This window comes from Orbicella franksi, chromosome 6, assembly GCF_964199315.1.
Source record: "Orbicella franksi chromosome 6, jaOrbFran1.1, whole genome shotgun sequence".
NCBI lineage: Eukaryota > Metazoa > Cnidaria > Anthozoa > Scleractinia > Merulinidae > Orbicella > Orbicella franksi.
Window position 1 is genome coordinate 9,959,592 of NC_138150.1, and position 24,868 is coordinate 9,984,459.

A 24,868-nucleotide genomic window follows, 5' to 3' on the forward strand; every position below is an offset into this window, starting at 1 on the left:
GATTCACAATTAGAACCACACAAGGCGAATCTAGTTGAAATTCATACATCAAATGTTTTCCCCAACGTTAGAGTTTCCAAGCAATAATTCAAATTCACTACTCCACGAATAGATATGACGAATATGTAATAGTGATACGCAGTTAGATTGAAAGCTTGAAACATCAAAGGTTTTATCGTTTCGTTCCGACAAACGATCTCGTTTACCAGCTGAAAAGAGCTCTCTTCATTGCTGTGTATTCTAGAAGGGGATTCTTCATCAGAGCAGGTAGGGTTTCCTGGCTCAATATATTTTCAGACAGTTCTAAACGCACGCAATTTTGGGCGATAAACCTCCCTAAGCCGTTAACACTCAGCAGAACGAAATACCTTGTTTTACATTTGCTCGATAATAGAGTTCTTTGTTCCACTTTATACGTTTTTCTCGCTGGTTTGGAAGGGCGTATGTACGTAGTCCAGCTAGACAGCAGGGACAGTAGGAGCTGCGCAATGCCAGAAACACGGATCGTGTTCTGCTCTGAATCAAGTTTCATCATGACTAATATTCTAAGTGCACAACAAAAAGCTGAATCTGCTGGATATATGCGGCAACTGGTGATTGCAATTCATCACAACATTTTATTGAAAGGCGGATAAATGATTGAAACCTTTTACATATCAGTCAGCTAAAATTGAGTAAAAGCTTTCTCTGATTAATTAAACATTTTAAAACGTCATAAACCTTTCGGCTTCCAGCCCAAAGTATCAAAAACATGTTGCTTAAACATCCATGATTCGAGTGACAAACGTCCCAGTAAAAGAAGCTTTCAGGTCAGTTCTTTCAACAGGCCATTTGGAAGTAAATTTTAGGGCTTTTTATGTTACGGTTGGTTTATAGGCCGACATACAAACATTAATTTAATGATCTTCGATCCCACATCCGTCCTATTTGTATATCAACCACCATAGAAGTCGGTTATGCTAATTCACTTGAAAAAGCAAATGGATGAAAAATAGAAAATTTACCAAAACATAGCAGAAATGTTCGAAACCTACATCTTTACTTCAAAAGAGCGCGGAGATCAAGAAGTTAGAATTAAATGTTTCCGCCATTAAAAATTGCTAAGTGCAAATTAATAGCCTGATCTCGCTCGTCATTTAATTTATGACACTAACTTTATTTATACTCGGGCTGGTCAGGCTGATTGGGCCTCTAGCAATAGAGTATGCTAATTTCCTAGGAATCGATAATAGACATTTAGAATTCAGGGGAAAAAATAGAGGAAATAAAAAGAGAGCTTATAAAATTTAGACAAAAAAATACAAGGTATAACTATATTAGTGTCTCTAAATATAGATATTTTTATTTTAATATATATAAAAATAACCTAAAAACTAAAACCTAAGGTTGCGGACAGCTTTGAAAAAAAGGACATTGTTTTCAAGATCTTAGAGTGTCAGAAATATTACTCTAAGTAACGGCCGCTGAGTATTTTACTGATTTTAAGCCAAAGCGAGTAGTAATAGGTTTAAGTACTTGAAGCTTGAAGCCATATTTATAACTTCTAAATCGAAATCGTTTCACACCTGTTGTATTATAAAAAAAGAAAAAAACAGAACCGCCCGAAATGTTGGACAATTACGAACTAGATAATAATCTTAAGATTACAAGGAGCGAAGAATCCTAAACAAAATTTAATGCTACGGGGATTTCCGTTTTATGTAGCCTGCGTAGCAAGCGTTTCCGTGGAGTTTGGGAGCAAAGAAAGACCGAGGAACGGGATTTTCGGTGTTTTGTCTGCGCGAAAAATGGGGCGAGAGCCAAAAAAAAAGAAAGAGGGGCTGGGAGACGGGAAGGAGGGAAACGCTTGCAGACAAACCCCTGGATTTTGAAAACCTCCGTTCGCCAGCGAACGGGGCTCGTGATTGGCTGGGCTAGTCCAATATCATTGACATGTGTCGATCAAAGGTATTTTAAAGCCTTTGAGTACCAGACAAAAGGGGAAGACGCGTTCGAAGCTTGTCTACAAAACGCTTTAACTTTTCTCGGTGAACGAGGATTTAGTCGTCAGCTTCGACAGTACGGTAGAAATCCTGTAGTGCAATGCCGACGCTTTGGTTTTTCGAAGCCTGCACATTATTGCAGAAGCAAGCGCGACACAATTTGCAGCTGTTCCTTTAATTTCAACATCACTTTCTTGAATGCCACATGCGCCAAGGACAAGATAATAAACCACGGGACAGAAAATTCGCACTACTGCGTGGGAAAACCTAGTGATTTCGTCTGGCTTGTTAGCAAGATTTCGTCTGATTTCGTCGATTTGATTTCGTCAGGCTTGTATAGCAACATGTCGTAAGTACTCTGACATTTCATTGGAAGCATTCTTGTTGACAGCATTTAGAACCTCTGGGTACAATTCTGAATGATTTGTCATAGTGTTAGCTGCGGCATGCCACTTTTTGTCACATATTTGCCTTGCCAAAAATTTAGTCGTCTCGTCACGGGGAATTCTTACGAGGACATTTTATAAACAACTTTGACTTGGAGGCCGCCAAGGGGAAGATTATCTTTATTCAGATACTGGTCAAGATAATCGTTATTTTCCCTCTCAGATGTTTGAAGCCTCTCCTGCCCAAATTCCAAAGTTTTCCGAGAAGACTTTCCGTTGTTTGCTTTTGCTACAGGCGATAACACTCGAACCGATTTGCGGATCTGGGGTTTCCAGCAAACGCTTCTTTACGGGAGTTACCTTTGTGGGAGTTGACTTGCTAATTTTACCTTGTATCGATTCCTGAACGAATGGATGCAGTGATCCAAGATTTCGAATCTTGCGAGCACAAGGATTACTAACGCGACTTGAATACGTCTCACTTTTTAACTTTCTGGCAGATTTGTGCTAAAACTTCACCCTTGCAGTCCTTCCTTTTAGACGGATTGAGTAGAAATATAGCTTGATCATAAATTACCAAATTTAATTAATCGAGATTTCTCCGTTCCCACTGTGCGCTCGTTGTTTCAGACATATTTTGACAAGTTAAAGTTTATTTTGGTTCAAAGTTCACTTCCGCAACGGAAGGCCGAAGATTTCATTGGTTAATTTATGACAGCCGATGACAGCACGAAATCTCAGTGTGCGCACTCTGGCATGAAAGGCCAAGTGGGCGGTTTTCAAAATCCAGGGGTTTGTCTGCAGGCGTTTCCTTCCTTCCTTCCTTCCCCTCCCCTCCCTCCTCTTTTACTCGCTCCATTTTTCGCGCTGTAATTCTTTGCTTCCGAACCCCACAGTAACGCTTCCTACGCAGGCTAGTTTTATGTGACTGAGGCCAACCCGAGAAGATGTGTTATTTTATTAGAAAAGAAAAAAAGAAATGTGCTTGTTACCTCGTCAACTTCTCTTTCAGAAACTAGCATTAACGAACTGGCAAAGAAGATGAATTTTGCTTGTGCATTGCTGTTGCTGTTATTGGTGGCACCTTTTTGCCAGCTTTGTTCAGCGTGGCCTTGGGAAGGTAAAAACACACTGCTCTATCAGCCAGTGACGAAAATATCAATTCTCCATATTGATAAGTGTACATTTACTATACATTGTTAGTTTAGAGAATTCGGTGAAACGTCATAGTTGAAATCACATAGCAATTGTTGATAATGGTATAGTTCAGTATATTAGAGCGGTTTTCAATTGAGTGTCGAAAGTAATACACCAATTTTGATATATTAAAATTCAGCCTAACACAATAGACCTCAGCACGAGGCTCCGGGGAATAAACCCCACAAACTCTGTGGTTATTCCTCAGAGCCTCGCACAGAGGTCTGTTGTTTTAGGCTGAATTTTAATATATCGAAATTGGTCTATTAGACAATTACTTTGGTTTTGGTTTTGGTTTTACTTCGGTTTGAGATTGGCTGAGTAGTCTAATTGGTAAGTAATTGGTTTGGTTTTGGTTTTACAACACTCAATTGAAAACCGCTATATATGTAACTACGTATGCATTCAAAACAGAAATACATTTACATTCTATATTGTTTTTCCGGCCCAGGGTGAATATTCTTATTTTTCTGCTGATTTTAGGCTGAAAATATTCTTGTGAATATTCTTAGATTATAACGTAAGATATTTCAGATTTATGGACTTTGATGGCGTTGAAGTAATTTTGGAGCCAGTCTACAGGCAATGAAGCCTGATATGATACACACAAATTCTTGTAGAAATGTTGTTAGCGTCGAACATACAGTGCTGTTCATATGTGTTGTTTTCTGGCTCGTTCTACTGTTCAGAGAAAGGAAGAACTTTACACGGTTTCGATCAAAACATAAAATTCTGTTGACCCTCCAAATTTTCGCCACATAAAATTATATTAATTCTTTTCAAATCTCAGCCTCGGGTTTATTCTAAAATTTCGAAAATTTAGCCTCGATATTCGTATAAAATGTATTCTTATAAAAATAAGACTGTACATTCAAGCAATGCTTCTATGTGTGTTTAGATCTGCAGCAGGACACATTGTTTCGATGCCTGTTTTTTTAAAGATTCCTAATTTCCGCCGTATATATATATCGAGATAATTTGGGGTCAAATTATATGTTCTTGTCAGTCTGAAAGCTTTTTCTCTGATGTAAATGTATTTTCAAACGTTTTATGTTTTTCTGTTGCTGCAGAAACAGCGTCAAGCACGCCTTTCTCTAGCTCAAGCTCAATAACAACCAGCGATTGGTTCTGGGACGACAACACTGCTAGTCGGGAGTTGACACCGTCGCTCGAGACTACCACTGCCTCTTCGTTTAGTACCACCAGTAGCTGGGCCTGGGATTGGGAACAGGAGACCTCCAGTACAACATCGTCATTTTCATCATCCAGTACAAGTTCAGCTGAAGACGACTGGTACCTAACACCAACTTCCACTGTGAGCGAAGCGACTTCTTCCGTGCCTTCCATTGACATGCTGTTTGCCTACATGTATGAGGCATTAGAACGCGATCATCTTGGCATGAAGCGAAAAAGGCGCGAAGTTGAGGAGCCGAGCCTTCCGAAGAAGAGGGACGTAGCCGCCCGTGGCAACAAGATAAACCCGTTTATGTTAAACCGGTTCAGGAAAAGAAAGCTGCTCGGCTAAAGCACCTTAAACGATTTGAAGAAAGCAAAAAGGGCTTCTTGGCAATTGGAAAAAACAACGCTGAAGTTTTCACTTGTAGTCATCGCTGTAAATCAGAGTTAAACCATATAAAACACATTTACTTTCTCAGTAGAGGGCGTTGCGCCCGACCTGTATCCCAATAAAAAAATGGTCGTTATCCGGGAGTTTATAACTATAAAAGAATTCGAAAAAAACATAAACTTCAAAAAAAAAATACCTCAGTTAACATACATGTAGTGGCTTTGCTCATGCACCATGCATTCCTGCGACGATAAAGCCTGATCCCGGCATTGTTTTATTGTGCTTTAGGCCCTCAGTTCGACAGGTAAAATAGTTCCCAGATTAGCAAGTTCGAAAAAAAGGTGCGAGAATCAGATTTATTACTGAGTGCCGAGGCACGATAGCCTTTCCATAAATATACTATTGTTTCGTTTGAGGGTGATTTGTGGTGGCTTATGAAAAAGTACAGTTTCATATAATATTTCACGTCTTCGTATAGACTTCTAAATTTATCTTCGTGTAATAAGGGTCCGTATCGCTTTTAAAGTAGAGTTTAGAATTGACGATTCAATCTTGTGTTATTATCATTAGTCAAACGTGTAACGTTAACTGCCTGTGCTAATGCTTTCAATTTTAGTGATAATTTACCAATATATCTTCGCGTTATCAGTTTTTCTTTCAACATATTAAAGCTGAATAATAAACATTTGCCAGTGTTAATTACTATTAATAAAATATTTGTACTTTCCGTTCAAGCAACGATTCCGAACCTTTCCAAACTCGGCAAATGGTAGGCAAATTTCTGGACACTCTAAAAATTGCTGGATTTCCAGAATACGAACCATTCAACCGAAAATTCCAGAGATTGTACAGAGAAAATCACATGGAACCGAAATTCCCGGTAAGAGATGTTCCAAAATTTGGGTAAACCACAAAACTTACTTACTTAATCCTCCTGGTCCCCCTATGGGACATAAGGCAATACAATCCCTCTCCATTTATCCCTATTTTATGCAACATGTAGTGTCTCACCCCAAGCGAGTTTTACCTCACTGAGTTCAGTCATGATAGTTTGGCGCCTGGTTGTTTTTGGCCGACCAGATTACCTTTTGCCAGGTGGCGGTGTCCATCCCATGGACACCAACCTGATCCATTCTGAGTTCGCGACCTGCGTATTTCTGAATTCTGGAGAATGATCATCCATATAACCACGCGCATTGCATGGATGTTAAACATACATACATAATCTTTATTTCAACACGGCTGAAAATTCGTCAGCTAAAACTACAAATATATTCAATTCCTAAATTATAATAAAAATAATTCAATAAAAAAGCTGCTTTCCACGAATGTCGTGCGTTATACATCTCCTTTGAGTAGGGGTTTAAACTGCCTCAGGGACTCTGCTTCCCCTAAGTCACAAGGGAGACTGTTCCAAAGAATGGCGCCACTATAGCTGAAGCAATTTTTATAATAGTTTGTACGCGGCAATGGAACATTAAGCTTATTCTCAGAGTTCCTTAGATAATATGCGGTTTCTCGCCTCTCAAATTTAGAACTTACATATTCTGGAGCCAACCCGTGCAGAGACTTATAAACCCTAGTAGTTATTTAATTTTGCTGCTTGCTTGTTAGATTTTTGCATCCGAGAAGATTTATCATCGAGAAGGATAAACTGAAAGTGCGTATAGAGAACATTAAGCTTATTCTCAGAGTTCCTTAGATAATATGCGGTTTCTCGCCTCTCAAATTTAGAACTTACATATTCTGGAGCCAACCCGTGCAGAGACTTATAAACCCTAGTAGTTATTTAATTTTGCTGCTTGCTTGTTAGATTTTTGCATCCGAGAAGATTTATCATCGAGAAGGATAAACTGAAAGTGCGTATAGAGCAGTTCGGCTGTCCTCCTAAGAGAAATATGCGTCACAAGGTTTGCTATTCCTTGGCTCTTCTGGGATTTCCGAACCCAGGAGTGATCACAATTTCAGAATTTTTACAAATTCAGTTGCGCCAAGGAAGGCAAGGGAAATTTCTCACTGAGATAAATCCGTAAAGAGGGTACGAAATCTATAACAAATTTAATTATATAACAAGTATTACAGCTATCACACATGGAATTCCCGACGCAAATGATTGCGTCAAACGTGTCAGTTGCAGTCAACTAAGAATCAGCGCGAAGATGAAAAGCCTTAGCAGCGAAAATATCTCCCTTTAACGAATGTTAGAACACAGACAAGGGTAAGTTTAGGACAGAGGCAAAATAATCCTCAGGCAAGGGATGTCCCTCAGTGAGCTCGATAAACCCGTAAAGTAGCTACGAAATCGATAACAAGTTTAATAACAAATATAACAGCTATGATACAAACAATTTCATGTCATAGATGCGTCAAACGTTTTTTGTCTTTATCAATGAACTACTTACTGTGTGTTTACTGTCAAGTAATTATAAGTGTCACTATAAGTTGTAGCATCCTGGACATGTAAGACGGAAACAGAACAGAAAATATATATGTTTTCAATGTTAATGTCCAGCCGGGATTTCTAGGGGCTACGGGTACATTCAGAAATTCAACGTTACGCCACCCAATACTTAAGAGAATATGAAAAAGCACGCAGAGAATTAACTCTGAGGTTATCTAAAGAGCTGGAAAACAACTCAGTAATTTCCCTCTGAGCTTTAGCCCTGCAAAGGAAACGGGGAACCACTAGAGGAAAATAAAATATATTTCAACTTTACTTGGGGTGCTTTCAACCCAGGGCCTTGGAATTAGATCGATCACTGTGGCTCCGCCAGCTGAGCCTAAAAGCCAGACGGGAGCTGCGTGGGCAATGACGGGGGAAACTCGAGTTATATTTGGTTTAGTGACTTCATTTTAGTAAACAAAGCTGTCCAGCAATGGCGAAAACTGGATGATCAGGGAAAAACGTTAAGCAACTTAAATGCTCGTTTTGTAAGTCATCTGAAAGGAAAGTTTCAAATTTAGGACCAACTTACAGACGGACCGCGTAGCTCCCTAGACAATGACTATGCATGGCATTTTGAAAACAAAAAATTAAAAACCAAAACAATCCATCTCCATCATCAGAGAGGGACAGAGGTTAAGAACTTTGTTTGCCCTCAAACTCGGACCCCAGCTAGCTATATTTCAACACTCAAACAACAAAACCCTTTCTGCGAATTTTTTTGTTTCGAAATATTTTTTCTTCGCGATCTAGAGTCATTTTGTACAATCACTCGGAATTTTTCAATCCTATTTCGAAGATGTCGAGGAAAAGGTTGTTGTTATTCATCACAACCACCCACGCCCAACATCACGATGGAACAGCAGGAGGCTCTTAAAAGCTTAAAAGAGGACAACTCAATCATGGTCCTTCCGGCCGACAAAGGACGCGCTAGCGTAATCCTGGACGCTAACAAATACCACGCAAAAATGTCAGCGCTAATTGATTCCGGACCGTACCAGCTGCTCAACAAAGATCCGACAGACCGCTTGACCCGGAAGCTATCTGAGAAGCTGCTAACCCTGAAATGGAGTGGACACATATCAGAGGCGGTTTATAATAAGATCAGACCTCGACACAAACAACCACCTAGGATCTATGGTTTGCCGAAGATCCACAAGGCCGACACACCGCTTAGGCCAATTGTGTCGTGTGTCAACACCTTTGCATACGACCTGTCTGCTTTCTTGGCTAACGTATTATCTCCTCTTGCAGGTAACTCGAACTTCACAGTGAAGAACTCAACTGACTTCGCCTCCACCATCGCCAGTGAAGAGATCCAGGACCACGAGATCATGGTGTCTTTCGACGTAGAGTCACTGTTTACCAACGTACCGATCGAGGGCGCCGTACAAGCCGCGCTACAAAAAATGGAGAACGACGCAGACCTGGCTGACCGCACGACACTTACACCAGTTCAAATCGCGGACCTCTTGAATTTCGTATTAAGATCTACGTACTTCCAGTGCAACGGATCGATTTACGAACAACGAGACGGCACAGCCATGGGGAGCCCTGTATCCGCGGTTATTGCTAATCTCTACATGGAGATATTTGAAGAACAAGCAATAGAGTCCGCACCTTACAAGCCTAAGATCTGGAAACGCTACGTAGATGATACTTTCACCATCCTGGATCGGGATAAAGTTGACGTCTTCCTGCAACACCTGAACAGTCAACAACCATCAATCCGTTTCACCATGGAGATTGAGAACAACAACAAGATCGCCTTTCTCGACACGTCAGTTTACAGGGAACCTGGTGGCCGCCTTACCACCAGTGTCTACAGGAAACCAACACATACTGATCAGTACCTAGCGTATGATTCACACCACCCTCAGTCAGTAAAGCGCGGTATTGTGAAGTGTCTGTACGACCGGGCTAAACGTCTCGTCACCAAACCATCAGTAATCGCTGGAGAGAAGAAACATCTGTCATCTGTACTTGTTTCTAACGGATATCCCTCCTCTTTTGTACAGAAGATCACAAAGGCACGAACAACCCCAAGAAGAGAGCCTGTCGCGGAATTTAAATCCACCGCCGTTTTACCTTATGTCCAAGGAGTTTCGGAGTCTCTCCGCCGCTGCCTAGAACAACAAGGCATTCGCGCCGTCTTTAAGTCCGACACGACACTTCGGTCACATTTAGTGCGACCAAAGGACACCGTCAACCCGGCTAAACAAGATGGTGTTGTCTACAGGATTCCCTGTGAGTGCGGCAAAGTCTACATCGGGGAAACAGGGAGATCTATGCAGGAGAGGATCAAAGAACACGACAGGGATATACGACTCACCCGAACTCAGACCTCCGCCGTTTCTGAACACACCCACGAGACCGGCCACTATCCTATCTGGAATGAGGTCAAGTTTATTGATCGAGATCCTCACTGGTACACACGTAGGGTCAAGGAAGCTATTCACATAAGACTTCACCCTAACAACATCAACAGGGATAGTGGGATTGAAATTCCTGAAGCATGGATACCCACGATCAAGAAACACAACAACAGGAGAACGGTACAACAGCGGACCACTGAGGGAACAGCTACTCGCCGGAACAATGGAACAATAGGAGGATTGAAATGCACCAATCACAGCCGACCTTTGTGATATAAATGATACCATGCAATCAGTCGACCTTATCGCCTGAAGAAGACTAGCAGTAAGCAGTCGAAACGTCGCGATCTACATCTCAAGTGACTACATCGTGAGACAAACGATAATACACTTTATTATTTCGAAGATGTTCTGTAATTTTTTTTTTTTTTTTTTTTTTTTTAACTGAAATTGAATATGGCAAAAAGGAGACACGTTTTTTTCGCGCTTTGGGTCCGGAAACTGAAGAACAATATTAAATTAGCGAAAAACAAAATGCGGTAACCTTAGTTGATTGGCGACATAATTACCCCTCCCGACATTACTGCCCTCTTTGCGGAAGTTTGTAAAACTTTAGGAGCTAAAAATGCTTGGGCTATATTTTTGCGTGGATTCTCTTCCATCAAGCCAATTAATTGGGTTCGTATAGAACTGAGGAATTTTTACGAAACTTGACCAAAATGTTTGTCGATTATTTATGCGCCAAAATGTGTGAGGCTTTTTTTAGATATTTCAAGTACTTTTTCCCCTTAGCTCTTAATTGCCAAATATTCTATTTGTCTAGTTCAAAATGATTTTCTCGGTAACCAGTAATTATAACAACATCGGAAAAGCGTCACATATATTTGTAGTCCGACATCTGCGGATTGACATGGTTCAGCTAGTTTGCTCGTACCTGCTAAAAGAAAGGAAGGTACTTCAGCTTAGCAAACATCGTCAGTTTTGCATTTGAAGGCTTGCTTGCGCTAACCAATAAATCAAATCTTTAAAATAATTGTTTCTTCCGATTCTACATTTTGTTAGCTTTACGGTTTTGTATGTTTCTCTCTGGATGTGTTAAAAGTGACGCGAGTACGAAACATTCTGACAGACCCCATTGAAGATCTGCACTTATCTTAGCCGACTCCAGTTTCCCGTTTAGCTATCACTTGCAGGTGAATATGGCGACAACAAACGCTAATGGAGATGAACAGCAACAAACAGTTCAACTACTATCATGTTCCTCACTTTTAACTGCAGAGCTAAAAGATCACTTGACATTTTTTTCTCAGTTTTAAACTCTGTTCTGTCCCTAACTGCATTTCTTGGGAATACTCTGATCCTAATTACTCTTCACAAGGAGTCTTCACTTCATCCGCCGTCCAAACTCTTGCTTCGTTGTCTTGCAACAACTGATCTCTGTGTTGGTGTTCTTTCACAACCTCTCGCTGTTACCAGTTGGATATCTAAATTGAATGGACAGTGGAATATTTGTGGCTACATATATGCTGCAAACTCTGTAATAACCTTTATTTTGCGGACTGCAGTGTCTCTTTGTACATTGACTGCAATAAGCGTGGACAGACTTCTCGCCCTGTTGTTGGGGCTGAGGTACAACAAGTTGTCACTTTAAAGCGAACCTACGTGATCGTTATTACCTTTTGGATTGTGCCCACGGCCTTTTCAGTAACGTTGTTTTGGAATACTTTAACAGCCTTGTGGTATGGCAACATAGTTATAGTACTGTGTCTAGTAACCTCAATTTTGTCTTACACAAAGATTTTCTTCAGCCTCCGCCAGCATCAAAATCAGCTTCAAGACCATGTTCAACAACCAAACCAAGCAAATCAACTGAACATAGCGCGACACAATCAAAGGCTCCCTGAGCCAGCTCATGGATGAATAGTTGACTTTTGCCTCTGTGGCAAAACGAGTCTTTGTGCAAAACTATTCGAATGAAAATGCATGTCACTTGTACGTCCATTCTCTTGAAATTCAAGTCATTTTCATGTAAAATGTTTTGCACGAGCATTCGTTCTAAAAAAGAGGCAAACAGCAACCGCGAAGTGAAAGTAAAGTCTGCATATGAGCCAAGTGGCCCATCAGGTCAGCACTTATCCCGGTTTCTGTAGCATGAAGCGACTAGGAGTATTTCTACTACCCCCAGATGGGATGCTAGTCCATCGCAAGGTTACCCTGCAATATTAAATTTGCCAGTACTTATTTATACACCTGAGTAGAAAGAGGCACTGTGAGAGTTAAGTGTCTTGTTCAAGAACACAATAAAATGTTCCCAGCCAGGGCTTGAACCCAGACTGTTCGAAATAGAAAAGAAATACAAAAATCAAATAACAGGTTGCTAACACAGACAGCGTAAAAATTTTAAAACGGATAATAATTAATTTTGATTGGAACTGGCCTGGAACATTGATATCATACTAACTTGTACATGATGTAGTTTCAAAGAATAACAACAGTCTGTTTCAATATGAAATCATTGAATGAGAGTTCACCATATTTATCAGTCAGTCCAAAATTGACAATATAATTATGTATATGAGTCAGTAGTGCATTTTGGGTCAAGGTAAATTGGTTATGGTCCTTGTTCAGTTGACATTATGAAACAGCTGTATAACGATGATTTCTATTATGCAAAAATTACAATACATGACTTTGAAATTTATTTTGAACATCAACTTGAGAATGCCAAGACTGCCAAGATTATTTTGCCCAATTTCACTTAAGTGAGACATGGATATTGACAAAATCTTGTTTATTTTAAGCGAAGTCAAACATAAACAATTTGATTGTTGCTTGTGGGTAAACAGGAAATCTATAGAAAAAAATAAGTATTTCCTTCAATATTATAAGAATGATTTCAGACAGTTTTGTTTCAATCATGAACCTGAAGTGAAGGGAATGTTTTTATTTACAATTTATAAGGTTTTTTTATATAGAACTATGTCCATGGAGAGGAGGAAGGGAAGTAACAAAGTTTTATACAAGGAGGCTCTGGCCCAAGGTCAAAGACCTATCCATTTTACAGTGTTTTTACCAGGAAAGGCTTTCCTTTCGTATACATGTAGCTTCTAGCCTGAAACCCCTTTCACAAACCTAATGTGGCCCACTAGATCTTATTTCTGGAATAAATAATCAATTAATGTTTGAAATCACTGTCCTGTTAAGTCTTATAATGCCTCCAGCCTGAAAAAAAGTGCACCTTTAGTCAACTGTAGGAAGAAGTCCCCCAGCTTGGTGCAATACAATAATAAGGGTACTACGAAAGTGAAGAATGATCATCGCAGTTAATTTTCCAATTTAAGCAACTGGAAAGAAGAAGCCTGAAAAAAAAAATCAGGGCTTCAACGGGATTCGAACCCGTGACCTCCGCGATACCGGTGCGATGCTCTACCAACTGAGCTATGAAGCCACACATTGGGAGCGAGGTCAATTAATTGAGTTCATGTCTTCCCGTGAGGAGTGAAATGATGTAAAGTTTATATGAAATATTTCATATATGAACTGCGGTTATAGATGAAAGTGAAGAATGATCATCGCAGTTAATTTTTCAATTTAAGCAACTGGAAAGAAGAAGCCAGAAAAAAATCAGGGCTTCAACGGGATTCGAACCCGTGACCTCCGCGATACCGGTACTACATATTGTAGTCCATGCAGATAAGATAACAATAATTTTCTTTGAAAGTGAAGAATGATCATCGCAGTTAATTTTCCAATTTAAGCAACTGGAAAGAAGAAGCCTGAAAAAAAAAATCAGGGCTTCAACGGGATTCGAACCCGTGACCTTCGCGATACCGGTGCGATGCTCTACCAACTGAGCTATGAAGCCACACATTGGGAGCGAGGTCAATTAATTGAGTTCATGTCTTCCCGTGAGGAGTGAAATGATGTAAAGTTTATATGAAATATTTCATATATGAACTGCGGTTATAGATGAAAGTGAAGAATGATCATCGCAGTTAATTTTCCAATTTAAGCAACTGGAAAGAAGAAGCCTGAAAAAAATCAGGGCTTCAACGGGATTCGAACCCGTGACCTCCGCGATACCGATACTCAATTAATTGACCTCGCTCCCAATGTGTGGCTTCATAGCTCAGTTGGTAGAGCATCGCACCGGTATCGCGGAGGCCACGGGTTCGAATCCCGTTGAAGCCCTGATTTTTTTCAGGCTTCTTCTTTCCAGTTGCTTAAATTGGAAAATTAACTGCGATGATCATTCTTCACTTTCATCTATAACCGCAGTTCATATATGAAATATTTCATATAAACTTTACATCAATAATTTTCTTTCTTGGAAACAAACGTCACGGTATTTTATTCCTATATATCTTGATAATTGTTTGTGCTAGTATCACTAGCAATGCAGTAATATTCAAAAGGATTGCAGATATGTCTCTGCTGATAGATTTTTGCAACGATTACAGAACATACTTATGTTGACAAGTATCAAGCATTCTATTCTCCATAATTCAAGTTTTGATGTCAATTTGTTTAAATCTCTCATTTCTAGGAGCAAAAAAAAAAAAAAAAAAAATTCTACATCACCAGCCACCACGCGTCCGGCTTTTTGACACAATTGGACAGCATATCTTTCTCGCCAAAAAAATAGACCTACACAGCTCTTAGACTTAATTTGTTCATCCATCACTAAAATATTGCAGTGTTTATTTACTCAATCGTACATGTAGGTTGCCTTGCATATCACCCGTGAAGGAATTTTCACTCAGGTCGAACTGCATGGAATACAAAAGAAATGTAGTGTGAACGACAACAAAACTAAAGGATACGGCAATTCGAATTTTTTTTTTCCTCCTAAGTATTATAAAACAAGCTTACAAATTTCAAGCTTGCGATACTAAGAGGCAGAATTTCAATGCGTGCGTACAAAATAAAAGAATAAAGAAACAACGAAACCAAAACCTAACAAGAATTTAAACTTACGTTAGACTACACAACGAGAGAAAGCGAGTGGAAACCATCAAATTCTCTTGCCAAGAAAAAAGCTAATCACGATCTCACTTTCTGGCTTTGTCTTCCCGGGTGTCTTGTATCAATTCCTTGACCTCGCCGACAGTGCTGTTTTGAACGATACATGACCACAGTCATAAATACCTCTAACAGCTTTCATCTAGGTGTGAGCAAAAGCCGATAGGCAAAAAACAACATATCTATGAAAGAAAATCACATGAAACCAAAATGGCCGACAAACTCGTATCCAGGCTCTCGATTTATCGAGCAAAAATGTACTCCTTTCTAGTCCCCCCTCGTCAAAGAACCTTCTTAAAGACGACTGAACTCTTGGACAAAAACAATACTTAGCAGGGGAGGTGGGAGAAAATTGTTTAATCCAGGTTTAATGAATAAATCAATTAGAATGGAGTGAGTGAGTGAGTGAGTGAGTGAGTGAGCGCCATCCGACTGCCTGCTAAGCTCATGGATGTTATTACATAACATCCATGAGCAAAAAGGCAGTGTCCACTGCAATATGGCTGCAACTGACGCTAACGTTGTCTTTGATAGCTAAAAGCGGACTATCTGAACCCTATTCTTTACTGTTGGAAGATAAAAGAAGAAGTCAGACAAGCAGTGAGGAACACAATCAGACAAGTACTTTGCCATTGTTTTTCCTGTTAGCTCTTCAGACTTAACGACCGATGAAAAATCGAAGTTCTTTAAAAGGTTGTCTTAAATTAAGCGTGGTGTTTACTCATTTGAATTTATCGGTATTACATGTTTCTGTAGCAGTAACTCCGGGATAACCGTCAAAGATAATTTCATCATCGTTGTAAATAAACTGTAAGGTTTTAATTGACGACCTGTAATTTTGAAACTGAAAATAAAGAGATGAATAACAATAAATTTCAAATTCTGTCTCTACTTCACAACGAATGAACACACCGCTAATTGGCAAATAAGTTTATCTGGGTAGGGCCTGGCAAGAACCAACCCAAACTATACATTACAGCAACTACATGAATAAGAATCTACATAAATCATCCAATAACTGTTCATCAGACAGATATAAACTGCTATCGCCGACCACTTGTACAATCTTTCCTTGTGGATTTTTGCAAAAAGCTCATCTTCAGAGTAGATGTGAATACAGTATGTATTTGACGACTGAGCACATTTATTAGGCATACACGTAGGACGTGCACAAATTAAACATAACGCAAACTAAACGAGCTTTACATCTGACAGCCATTATGGCTAGAGTGTCCACTACTTTGGACCAAAATCTCCTGCGTATAAAATATAACGTGTTATACAGAGGAAATACATTTGCACACAACTAGCAGACAGGCTGGTTCGTCCACAACTTTGGACCAATCCCAATTTACAAACACATCATGCCAGTTAGCCTCGCGTGTCCGCTACTTCGGAGGAAAATCCCCGTTTACAAACACATCATGCCAGTTAGGCTGAGGTGTCCACTACTTTGGACAAAAATCCCCGTACACAAACACATCATGCCAGTTAGGCTGGGGTGTCCACTACTTTGGACCAAAAACCCCATGTACGAACATACCATGCCAATTAGGCTGGGGTGTCCACTACGTTGGATAAAAACCTCATAGACAAGCATATTATGTCAGTTAGGCCGGGTTTTCCACTACTTTGGACCAAAAACCCCGGCAAACTACAAATATATCGTACCATTTAGGCTAGTGAACAAGAAAGAATACAAGTAAAGAACTGTAGTACAGAAGAGGATACTAATAACGGAGCTGAGCAACCGCTAACAATATAAGTGAGATTAGAAAGGAGGCCAGAAAAAACCTGCCGTAAAAAACCCATTGGGAAAAAAAAGCAGGAAATCAGGGTAGGAACCATGGCTCATGCTCCGGCGATTGGTAGCTTTTCCCACGGAAGCTTTACAAAAGGAAGACTGTGGATAGTGCAGTAAATATACCTGAAAAACTAAACTGAAAAAATTAAACGGAGCTCTGAACAGGGTTGATTCAGAGGCCTAGATAACTATTACGTGCTACACTCCTCCTTATATACCCCTTTCGTTCCATCCATGATGCACCGGCCTGGAGCCCAGTCCGCGTTATGTCCGGTGCCGACAAAATGGTTATTTCGACCATTTTCGCAAGCCCATTAGTCAGGAATAACATTTCTTCTCCGCGTGGACTACTTTACGGGTTTTGAAGTTTCTTTTTGTTCAAAACATAGACACAAAGTTAAAAGATCTACTGAGATGGTTGGCAATATTCTGAAGATAAAATCATTAATTTCCTGGCACACTTAGTCAGGAAAAACTGATTGACTGTCTTCAGTCAGTTACGACATAAATTGTGCACCGGATTTGTTCAGTACTGAACCACCTATAATAAAAGCTAGATTTCACTCTATTCTGGTTTTTCCATTATTCGTATTCAGCTTTAGCTCCAAATTTCAATGAATATTTATTAAATTATGACTTATTATACATTTAGGGAATAAAATAGAGATATCTAGGATACGTAATTAATTTTTGTACAGTTTTTACAAAAAATTACGAAAAGTTGATCAAGCCTTTATGCTAGATTGTTTTCGGAACTTAAAAATTTTTGAAATTTTGTTTTAAGAGGGCAGGGGGAAAAGTGTGATTAATTACTAGCACTGGCCAAAATGAAAATTGACAGGTGTAGTTTGCCTTTATGATATGTTGAGCTGAAATTTATACTGAACATAGAATTGCGAAGCTTCGCTCTATTTTTGAACGATTGAACGTTTGTTTCGGTTTAGAGTTTGAGAACTGATTTGTTACATGTGTTAAATTGTTTGAAGCAAGCTTGGCGGGTTTTATTGTTAAACTTTTCAGACTGTGTAAAGGGAACTCCCGTTTATCCCGATTGAAACATCTTAGTTTCAAGACAGCTCTGTCGTCTTTACTGGATTTATGACTGTTCTTTCCACATCGATTTATGGACAAGACAATGACCTGACAAATTAAACATTATCTTTCAAAGGACAGCTGCTTAACTTTTTCCCGGAAAAACGGCTAATTATATTTATGCCCTGGTAAGTATCAGCAAATTTACATAATCTAGCTTATTGACTGCATCCTACATCCATGAAGTCGAACAAAGCTAGCATTTATCAAGCATAACTTGAAAGTTCATAGCAAGCACACACTTACTGACCAACGTGAAAGACAGAGACGAACCTAACGACAGACAGAGAGCAGTTTACAAGTTCATTGGTGAGACTGGCAGAAACCTTAACACGAGACTGACTGAACACAAACGACCCACGAGAAATGGTGATGCCAACAATCACGTTGCTGTACATCATCAACTGACAAACCACAACATTGACTGGGACTCTGCTCAGTGCTTAACCTACAGTACAAACTATTTTCAACGACTGACTGTGGAAAGCTGGTACACTAACCTAGAACAAACGCCTCTTAACAGATGTCAACAACTACCGGCGCCTTACAAACGACTTATCTACGACAGAAACGAAACCGACAAACGGACTTCTAACAGACCGACTTAACAATACACGGACCAAAACCGACCTACTTGACTAACAATAGACGGATCGAAACCCACCAATGACTGATGACAAACTTTACACGAGTCTTTCAGCCAATACCATCGTGGCTATACTGACCAATCACGTTCAACGGACCAGACTTATAACATCATCGACTGACAAACACTATTCACTTGACTCTGAAGATGACTTCCGCTCAGGTTGTCGAAACGTCAGTCACCAACAACAGTTCTTTTCAGAACTACACTCACCCGGACGATCACACTATACGAACTAAGCATGTTTTTCTCGACCCTCATGAAATGTGAATTGAAATGAAAACAGAATTTTATTTCTGTGTTCCTTTGCATCCGTTTGGGCTTATATTCATTTCTTAATGAAATAAAGGACATCACCGTTTGTCAGCCAGAGCGAAAGGAAGAAAAGCTGTCAGACTCACTTCAAACAATTTAGGAACAGGCTGTAAAGTTTCAAAGTGGAAAGAAATGTGTGCGTATCACAAATAGCACTATAGCGTCTCTTTGAATATGTTTAGACTTGAGAGCACGTACACTGAGATAATGATATGGAACTAGGCGGATTCAGAATTTGAGAAAGGCCAACCCACGAAGGTTTGATTGTGCAATCACTTTTTTAGTAACACTTATGTTGCGGGAAATTTATGACAACAACTTTTCTTTTTCGACTTTTTTTTTTTTTTATCCCAAGGTTTTAATCAATAAAAATCAAGACTGTAACTTTTGTACGACTCACGTTACCGTAGTTTGGTCAACCACTTAGGAATGGTCGGTTAAAATCAGGGAAGAAAATGTTTTAGTCAACTATTAACCTAGATAACCTCGAAGGAGAATATGCTAAGTACCTTTGCGCGCAGTCGCAATAGAACCTTAGGCGAACTGCGGATGACATTACGTTAGCCTAATCGACAGTTTGACAGTGATTTGATGGATCATGTCGTTATCCCTTTAACAGGAACGTGACGAGTGAACTCCTAGTTGTTATAGCAGTTGCTGAAATCGGTCCAGATCAATAATCGCCGGTTAAGATTTGCTGTAACTGAAAGGATCTGTGAAATAAAGAACAAGTAACCAAACTGAAGAGTGTTGAAGTCAAACTGAGTTGTTTCCCCCAAACTTCGCTTTAACAAAAGACACCCCAGCCGGAAGATCTATAAAAACCGTAATTTAAACTGTTTCTGAATTTTGTGCAACGTAGATCAGGCGGAAATGGATTTCAATCTAAATGTTGTTTTTCATTTTTTATTGTCAGTCAGTATATAGTTACAAAACTTACAGGTGACCATTTGAAACATACATTTCTTTAAGTTTGTTCACAGCAATGAAGAAACTATCTTTGACGGCTACAGAAACATGTAAAAGCGGTAAATTAAATGTTAGAGCACCACTTTTTATTTAAGACGACCTTTAGGAGAACTTTTTCATCGTTCTAGTCTACAAGAGCTAACTCGAAAAACAAAGGCACAGTACTTGTCTGATTGCGTTCTTCACTGCTTGTCTGACTTCTTCTATCTTCCAACAGTTAAGAATTCGGGTTCAATGACGAGTTTAAGAAAACTAAAGTGAGTACATAATTCCAGGCGTAGAAACTAGCTGTAGATAGTCCGCTTTTAACTATCATAGCCATCACTATACCATTCGGTAAATAGCAAGCGACCAGCGTCAGTTGCAGCCATATTGCAGTAGATACGGCTTTTTGTATCGCGCTATGTTCAGTTGATTTGCTTGGTTCGGTTGTTGAACATGGTCTTGTGTTTGATTTTGATGATGACGGAGATTGAGGAAAATTTTTGTGTAAGAGAAGATTGAGGTCACTAGACACAGTGATATAGCTATGATGGCATAACATAAGGTTATAAGGGAATACCAAAATAAACACTGCCGAAAAGGCAGCATGTACAACCCAAAATGTAATAACGATCACGTAAGTTCGCTTTAAAGTGACAACTTGTTTGTATCTCAGCCTCAACAACAGGGAGAGAAGTCTGTCCACGCTTATTGCAGTCAATGTACACAGAGACACTGCAGCCAAAATTGAGCCTCAAAGGTAAGTTACTGTGTATACGTAGCCACAAATATTCCAATGTTCATTCGCCATAGACATCCAATTGGTAATAGCGAGAGGCTCTGTTATAACACCCACACAGAGATCAGTTGTTGTAAGGCAACAAAGCAACAGTTTGGACGGCGGATGAAGGGAAGACTCCTCGAGAAGAACAGTTACGATCAGAGCATTCCCAAGAAATGCACTAAGAGAGAGAAAAGAGTTAAAAACTGAAATAAATGTCAAGTGGCAGTGAAGTCCAGCAGTTAGGCCTGGCGAACATAATTGTTCCACTGTCTTTTGCTAGTTATGTTCAGTTTAGTTTGCTGTTGCCATATTGATCTGCAGTTGATGACTGTTTAAAACTTTTAGTACTGCAGAAACCGTGTACGATCGGCAATTGCGCTACGTTGGATCGTGACCAGACCAAAAAATAAGAAACTATAAGGAATACTGCAAAGGTCGGCCAAACAACGTGAGAGGCAGGAAATCAATACAATGTTTCGGCTGGCCAACACCACCCTTCTTCAGGTTTATTTAAGAGAACGCGAGCTCGAGTTTACATGGTTTATATGTATATAAAGAGCGGAAGTGGTGTGATCCGTCTATGTGATGTAAGAAAATAAGAATTGCAAAGAAATTTAGCACAATATATAAAGATAGGGATTAGACGGTGAAATTTACATTTCATTTCTTTTGTTGAGGCCTGCCGGCTCCAGAGTGTTGGCTCGACGAATAAGGAATGCCTCACGAGCCTTTCTAATATAATCACGATTAGACTTGGTTTTTTTTCTGGAGGTATAAGGATTTAATCATTTTCCGTGTGATTACTAGAAAGGAAGTGTTGTGACACCGCAGTGGGTGTGTGTTGATAATGGGCCGCCTGTGTTCATTATGGCGGTCCTTGAGGAGAGGGGTGAATAGGATTTTGGATCGACAGATTTGGCCTTAAAAAGCGCACGGATTATGGATTTTTGCGGTGAATGGAGCAGATTCGGGGATTTTGAAAACACAGTAGGTCGTGGATCAGCTGTGAATTTTGGCGCGAATGGTGCTGTGAATTTTGGTGACGGTGACGGTGACGGTGACGGTGACGATGATGCGCTTTCCACGGCCATTCGTTACGAATACGGAAATTTCTTTAGGAAACTTCCAGAAATTGTTGAATCTCCGAAAAGCGAACCATTCAACCAAAAATTCCGGAAATTCCGGGTTGAAAATCAAATGGAACGGAAATTTCCAGGGAAAAGTTTCCGAAAATTTCGTTATACCTCAAGAGGTTTTCCTCCTTTCGGAAATAATGTAAATTCGCAATTTTCCAATAAGGACTAGTTTTCTTGGCCGCGCTCGCAGTGAGTTGGAAATCCCAGACAAAGATGACGACGACGCGGATACCAAAATGGATCAATACTTTACCTTAGAATCTTGCCGGTAAATACTAGCTACGGCTAAATTCGTCAAGATAACGTTTTATTCCAATAAAAAAATATGCATAGGTTGGCTACAAAAGGTGCAAATATTTATAACGCGTGCAAAGCCATTGTACCACTCATTAAACCCTTTGTTTTACGACGTTTTCGCTGCCGTTGTGGTTTGTTAAGGTCCCTGCTGCTGTGCTCTATAAAAAAGTCACGATGTCGACTTATCGTGTTCTATTTGCTTCCCGATTTAGCCCTTGAAAAATTCCACTCTGGTGCCGTCAACCGGAAAATTCTGTTCCATTCGAAAAGAAAATTGAGGAAAATTTTCGAAAATTCACTCCGAAATGTTTTGTCAAATGGAAAGTTTACTTTTGGGTGGATTCCCTTGCTTCAAGCTTATTAATAGGTTATATGTAGATTTGAAGGAAATTTACGAACTTGGCCAAAAATATCCTTCAATTATCAATGCGTTTAGACGTGTATGGTTTTTCTATCATTTCAGCTACTTCCTCTCTCAGCCCTTCTCATGTCACGAAGATCGACAAATTTTATTCGTCTAGCTCAATACAGATTTTTTTAAGTAACCAATCGGAATATCGGAAAAGCCTAACACACTTTTGTTGTCCCTCGTATCTTGACTGACATGGTGCAATTTGTTTGCTCGTGCGTGACCACACGAAGGCGGCTAATTCAGTTCAGCAAACATCATCAGTTTTGCGTTTGAAGGCTTGCGTGGGATTAGCAATAGATCAAAACTTTCAAACTGATTATTTCTTCACATTTAACATTTTAGTTGCTTTACGGTGTTCATACTCTTCCATGGTTTTGTTGAAGCGACAAAATCACCGCTGAAAGTGCTCAGTAGCATTCACCGATTATACTTTCCCTTTAAACTATAAATATCTATCACCTGCAGATCAATACGGCAATCACAAACTTTACTGGAGATGAACAGCAACAAACAGTTGAACCACTATCATGTTCGCCAGGCCTAACTGCTGGACTACACGACCACTTGACATTTATTTCAGTTTTTAACTCTTTTCTCTCTCTTACTGCATTTCTTGGGAATGCTCTGGTCCTAACTGCTCTTCACAAGGAGTCTTCACTTCATCCGCCGTCCAAACTCTTGCTTCGTTGCCTTGCAACAACTGATCTCTGTGTTGGTCTTCTATCAGAACCCCTCTTTGTTACCGTTTGGATGTTAATGGTGAATGAACATTGGAATATGTGTGTCTACGTGGATGCTGTAGGCTTTAGAATAGCCTTTATTTTGACTGGAGTATCTCTGTGGACATTGACTGCAATAAGCGTGGACAGACTTCTCGCCCTGTTATTGGGGCTGAGATACAAACAAGTTGTAACTTTAAAGCGAACCTTCGTGATCGTTATTACATTTTGGGTTGTACAAACAGCCTTTTCGGCAGTGTTATTTTGGAACTCCCTTATAACCTTATGTTATGCCATTACGGGTGTATCACTGTGTCTAGTGACCTCAATCTTCTCTTACACAAAGATTCTCCTTAAGCTCCGACATCATCAAAATCAACAACCGAACCAAGCAAATCAACTGAACATGGAGCAATACAAAAAGGTATTGTCCACTGCAATATGGCTGCAACTGACGCTGGTCGCTTGCTATTTACCCAGTGGAATAACTTTGGCTTTGATAGCTAAAAGCGGACTATCTTTATCCATTTATCAAACTTGGAATTATGTACTCACTTTAGTGTTCTTGAACTCGTCATTGAACCCGATTCTTTACTGTTGGAAGATAGATGAAGTCAGACAAGCAATGAAGAACACAATCAGACAAGTACTTTGCCATTGTTTTTCGAGTTAGGTCTTGTAGACCAGAGCGACAAATACATTCTCCTAAAGGTTGTCTTATATCAAAACTGGTGCTTTTGTTTAACTAATTTATGTTACATATTTCTGTAAAGCAGTAATGTAGCAATCAGAGATAGTTTCATAATTGTAATTAAACAGTAAAATTGCTTCAAATGGCAACCTGTAAGAGTGACAATGAAGAAATGAAAAAAAGAAATAAAAGAAATAATTTTCAATTCTTCTCCGCGTAGACTACATTGCACAGTAGTTAAACGCGGTTTAAATTAAGGTGACTTTAGATCTTCAGGGATGTCTTTCAGGAAATCTTTTATGCCTACATCACTTCAAACATACATAGAAAAACAATATAGATGTCGTTAAGGTAATATAACGTAGAATCAGAATAAAGAGTTTTCGTAAAGATATTTTCTATTAGTTAGCACACGCAAGCCGTCAAACGCAAAACTGACAATGTTTGCTTAACTGAAATACATTCCGCTGGTGTTTGCACTTACGACCAAACACACCGTGACGTGCTGCCAATCAGCAGATGACGGACTTCAAAAGAGTGACAGGCTTTTTCTATATTGCTATTTTCAGAATCAAGGCAAGCACTCACTGTTTGTTTATCGGGTTATCTGTTAGGACAGGTGAATGAATTCACGGAACTAGTGGGAACAAAGTCTATTTGAGTTTTTTGATATTTCACAGTCCTAGTTCATACAGGACTCGACTCTAAGCAGCTGAAAATATTCATTTTTTGCAAGGCTCTAAAAGAAATTTCCTACTTGGCCCCTTACCAATAACGTGAACAAAAAGTCTGTACTTGAGCAACAAAATAGTTGCTAGGAAGGAAGGTTTTGCCGTTCAATTTCAAGTTGAGCAATGACCAACAATGAAATTTGAGATAAGGAAATTATAACTTTGCTCTGGCAGTAAAGAGCCTTGCGGGAAGGAACGTTGCCTCTTCAGAACCTCTAATTTCATTCTCTTCTGGTATCATGCCCCTCTATTTCTTAGATGGCTTGGGCTACTGTTTAATTTGTTCTTTTCATCGCTTTCTTCTTCGTTCCTAGAGTC

General features: G+C 39.6%; 1 protein-coding gene and 1 long non-coding RNA gene across 2 annotated transcripts in view; both read left to right on the forward strand.

Annotated features, from left to right (window-relative positions):
- The window catches only part of LOC145491557 (uncharacterized), a 214,403-nt gene that overhangs the window by 113,378 nt on the left and 76,157 nt on the right, over positions 1 to 24,868 (forward strand). The gene's annotated exons all lie outside the window — the stretch shown is intronic.
- LOC145490341 (uncharacterized) lies at positions 124 to 5,817 on the forward strand. The gene is made up of 3 exons (XM_081469467.1): positions 124 to 267; positions 3,381 to 3,488; positions 4,636 to 5,817. Exons 2-3 carry the CDS (start codon positions 3,410 to 3,412, stop codon positions 5,088 to 5,090), a joined length of 534 nt encoding a protein of 177 aa, XP_081325593.1. The 5' UTR covers positions 124 to 267; positions 3,381 to 3,409; the 3' UTR covers positions 5,091 to 5,817.